This window comes from Dipteris shenzhenensis, chromosome 3 (assembly GCF_047967505.1).
Source record: "Dipteris shenzhenensis isolate YYH24624 ecotype China chromosome 3, Dip_SZ_1.0, whole genome shotgun sequence".
NCBI classification, from domain to species: Eukaryota; Viridiplantae; Streptophyta; class Polypodiopsida; order Gleicheniales; family Dipteridaceae; genus Dipteris; species Dipteris shenzhenensis.
In genome coordinates this window covers 33,506,620-33,510,893 of record NC_141598.1, presented here as the reverse complement: position 1 = coordinate 33,510,893, position 4,274 = coordinate 33,506,620, and the positions used below count along the sequence as shown (strand labels likewise).

Below are 4,274 nucleotides of genomic sequence, written 5' to 3'. Positions count from 1 at the left end.
GACCCTTAAGCGAGAAATTCAGGAAAAAGCAAAGGCGACTTTAACTTTGCAGGTCTGTCTGTCCCATCGTGCGCCGCATTCACATCCAGTTGAAATTTGAATTACAACTTTTCAAAGTTCATCCACCTTGCCTACACCCATCCCCTTTCGCTCAAACTTTGCTTCAATCACCCGTCATTTCGATCCCAAACGTCAAAATATGCTCATCGCATCGACGCAACACAACACACATTAACCAACAACGTCTAACAAAATTACTACCTTTGCTTTATGCAACCACATATACACAAGCTATGGGAGTAAGAATTCAGTATCATATCAACATCGAAGAATCTGTGACTAATTTTTTACTCGTCAAAAGACTAGAGTTTTCTCTTTACAGTTGAACATCGTGTGTCCATAGTTCTCAAATTGTGAATGAAAAGATATATAGCAGCCTTTGATCTGCATAACGCAAAGGCCATATGTTTGAAAGCTTGCGCAGCACAAAACTTTTCGACAAAACCTTCCCTTTGCAGGCCATCCAAAAGTGGGCTCCTGCTCGATTAATCTGGACGTTGCACATCTCAAAAACCTTCAAAACTCAATCCAACCATTTTGTAGGCCGGCACAGAGCCTTCTCTTTCCAGGCCGAAACTGGACTGGTAACACTGAAGAGAATTGCAGAGACCTTCCACGCTCAAAACACTTCGCAGACCTTGCAATTGCGTCTTCACAATGGACTCATGTACATGTTGGATCCACTTTGTGCTCCAAACTCAGTTATCAGAGCAACAAATTCAGTGTCTCATCCCAACTCTCGGGTTCTACATGATGGAACAAGCGTTCGGATTCTCATCGCTGAAGAGCTGAGGTGCGTACGCGTTATATTCTTCTGGGACGTTGCTCGTGTAGCTGCTGTATAAAGGAGCGTAATCATACTTCTTAATCTCCACCTCTGTTCTTTCTTCTTCCTTTTTCTCCGTTGTTTTTTTATCCTCTTTCTTCTCCTCATCTTTCTCTTCTTTCTTCTGTGTTGCCCCCTCTTTCTTCTCTTCCGCTACCTGCTCCTCCTTCGCTGTTTTCTTGTCATCTTTCTTCTCAGCGCTTTTGGACGGTGGCACTATTTCACAATGCTTGCCAGATCTACTCCTGACCCAATCGCATACCTTTTCCGCATCCAGGCTCCTCCCTTTCACCGTGACAGTGTCGTTACTTATGTCTACGCTAACATTAGTCACACCTGTTCAGCGGCCCAAATAAACCCGTCAATCTTTAGGCAAATCTCAGTTGAGACACAGATTTCTGCAGAACTAACTGCAAATGCAAGTAGAAAGGCTTTACTCATGATCAATCGTCTGCCTACCTTCCAATTTGTACAAGCTCTTTGAAACCCGTTTGGCACATCCCGCACAGTGCATTTGAACTTTCAACACCACAGTGGAATCAGGGGGCTGCAACCAGTAGAAAGATATCAAAGACAACACGAACACTCGACGATTTTGATGTGAAAGCATGATTGCTGTGGCATTCGGGGCTGCAAGCAATAGAAAGATATAAAAAACGAGAACGCTGACAATTTGATTGAAACCATGATTTCTTTTCGGGAATCATAAGCCTCAAGAAGCCAGATCAATAGACTGGGAAAGCTGTCACACACTTTTGGATTCAGCAATTCTGTGATCGAGTCTACTATCTTCGTAATCGAGTCCATTATCGCGTCCTCCTTCTTCAATTCGGGATATAGCAACACCGTCCGCTTACCACTCTTTCTCTTAACTGTCTCATACACAGTTAATGCGTCAGCTTTGCCCTTCACTGTTACTGTCTGTTCCTTCATATCGAACTCTACTTTCTCCAAGCCTGCGAATTCAAAGAGAGTGAAGAGCGTATGTTCAGCATGGCTTGCTGCCGGAGTCATAGATTGGTCAGCTGCGAGGTCCGATCTACGCAGCATCAGAGCGAAAAGTACAATTTTCTACCTGGAATGCTTCTCAAGGCCTTCCTTACTTTCTGCCTGCATCCCTCACAATCCATATCAACCCTCAAGACGATTCTGTCGTCATCTTTCTTATTCTTCTTCTGCTCCTCCTGAAACGTGTCCAAAGTGAGCGTAATTAGTTGAACTGTCAGAAGGCCAGCGCCGTCGCTGATTCGAAGGAGGCGGAAACTCCACAGGAAATATACCACGAAGAATGGCCAAGAGTTCAAACAAAAGGGGTAAACGGAGGCATTCGGGGCGAGCGAGGAAGTCATAACATACCAGCTCCGGCATTGCAATGGTAGAGATGAAAGATGAGAGAGGGAAGAATTGCAGCGTCCAAACAAGTAGAGGAAATTGGAAAGATGGATCTGGGGATGCAAAAGGGTAGCGGGAAGATATGGGCAGAGATCAAGAGCTGAGTGAAATGAAGGGAGGAGAGAAGAAATCTGGTAGGATGGAGAAGGAGAAGAGGACGAGGAGGGGGTTGTGCTTTCTATTCTTCTTCTTTCTGCCCCTTCCACATGGAATCATGGACCCCCCTTAAAACTACAAGCCAAACTTAGCCCAACAGGTTACTTCTTTTAAAGCACTTCACCATGCGAGAGGGAGCTACTTATTTAGAATTTCTTCAATTCCCAGCTTGACCAGGATTCCAACTCATGTTTTTGCTATGCGCGCGCGGACATGTGTGAACTCGCCTCCTCATTGGCGCGCATTGTTCACTCCGTCTGCCCCATTTCGGATGGACGTGTGTGAAACTTGCCTTAGAGTCACGACTAAGAGGCCATCCCCATACCTTAGATAAGAGGCTCTAGAACAGATACACCTGAGGCTGTTCAATACACAACTCTGCCCACTGGCTACAACCGATGACACGACTCACCACCCTCAATCAATTTCACCGTCAATTTGTATGTTTAGGGCTTGAGCGCGCCTCTCTCGGCACGATTTGATGACCGCTACCCCACGGTGCATCCTAGAACGGAAGTATTGGGGGTACTCCCTAAGAGGATGCGCTTGGTGTGGCTACAAGGACGCTCCTCTAACCCCCATACCTACCTGTGAAGGGAGATTTGGCATGGGTATGGGGACGACCTCTAAGTGAGCGGGACCCTAACATGATAAATTCCATGTGATGCTTCCTTGCCCACCATGCTAAGTCCAAGCGTTGCACCGGCCTGCTAGAGACAATATTATGAGCTCTCCAACAAAGCATTTCAATACTAGCCTTTAAAAAGACAATTATGAGATGTCAAAAATACCATTTTGGCCCTGTTGGTTGGAGCTTGAGCCTTTTGAGCCTGTTGGGACACCAGAGAAAGCAAGATTACATGTGCTCTTCGACGCAAGGGAATGTCCTTGGGATCCACTTAGCATGGCAGAGGAAGTAATCAATCCTTGGCTTTGGTAATGGAGCGAGGAACGGGCTTATAGAGCATGCTCCTACTCGCCGATTGCCAATGCTCAAGTAGTGATGAGTGCACATTTTTGAGCCACTACTCATCACCAATGTGAGCAAAAAGCCTGTTAAAAGTGCCTATGCCAACCAAAGAAGCTGTGAACATTGGCTACAAAAAGGCTGGCTAGCTCGACTAGAGAGATCACTAATCAGGCTCAATTTTGGTGTGGTAAGAAAGCTGAGTTTCTAGCATTTTGGCTCACATAACAATGAGTGGGAAGGTCCTTTGATCACCATCTCTTTGGTAGGTTTAGCCTCTTCACTCCTTCCACACGAAATAGACGGAATCACATGCTAATCGCTATGTGGAACCATCTCTCCATCCTTTCGAGGGCACCTTGCGCTAGAAGCCTTGTCTTCTACATATCTCTCTCTTCTAGACCCTTCACCCATGCTTGTACTATCCATACTTTTGAGGGCAACTTGCACTTCTAGGGTTATAAATCAACGGCTAGACTTGTCGTTTTCATATCACCCTAGTATAATGGCTATCATAGTCCCTCCTCACCAAGAGGCCTAGATTTTGTCAGCTTTAGTGCTATTTTGACATTGACCCCTCTCTTCTTACTCTTTTCCCCTCTCTTGCCTTTACCTCTCTTTTTTGTATCTTTTCCCCTCCACCCCTTAACATCACATAAGACCACCGCACATGTGGCTGAAAATGAGCAAAAATTATAAGGGGTCATTATGACCCCCACAAAAGTCAATTTAGCGCTCATTTAGCCTACGTGTGAACATGATCACCTTTCCCAATAGATACCAACTCCATAGCAAGCTCACTACTCATCATCACCTCCACACAACCCATCACATCAGTTTCTTGAAATCAAGAAGCTGAACCCTTTGAGGGTA

At 45.4% G+C, this 4,274-nt stretch overlaps 1 protein-coding gene across 1 annotated transcript; it reads right to left on the bottom strand.

Moving 5' to 3' along the window:
• Positions 1–338: 338 nt before the first annotated feature.
• Positions 339–2,489, bottom strand: LOC147903687 (heavy metal-associated isoprenylated plant protein 4-like). The gene is made up of 5 exons (XM_087372617.1): positions 2,243–2,489; positions 1,962–2,070; positions 1,640–1,842; positions 1,346–1,433; positions 339–1,222 (listed from the first exon to the last, which is right to left on the bottom strand). Exons 1-5 carry the CDS (start codon positions 2,252–2,254, stop codon positions 807–809), a joined length of 828 nt encoding a protein of 275 aa, XP_087228743.1. The 5' UTR covers positions 2,255–2,489; the 3' UTR covers positions 339–806.
• Between the last annotated feature and the right edge of the window lie 1,785 nt (positions 2,490–4,274).

Coding starts and splice junctions, on each gene's coding strand:
- LOC147903687 (XM_087372617.1), bottom strand. Junction 1,843..1,961: donor GGCCTTGAGAAGCATTCCAG/GTAGAAAATTGT, acceptor TTGAATTCGCAG/GCTTGGAGAAAGTAGAGTTC. Junction 1,223..1,345: donor GAGCTTGTACAAATTGGAAG/GTAGGCAGACGA, acceptor GCCGCTGAACAG/GTGTGACTAATGTTAGCGTA.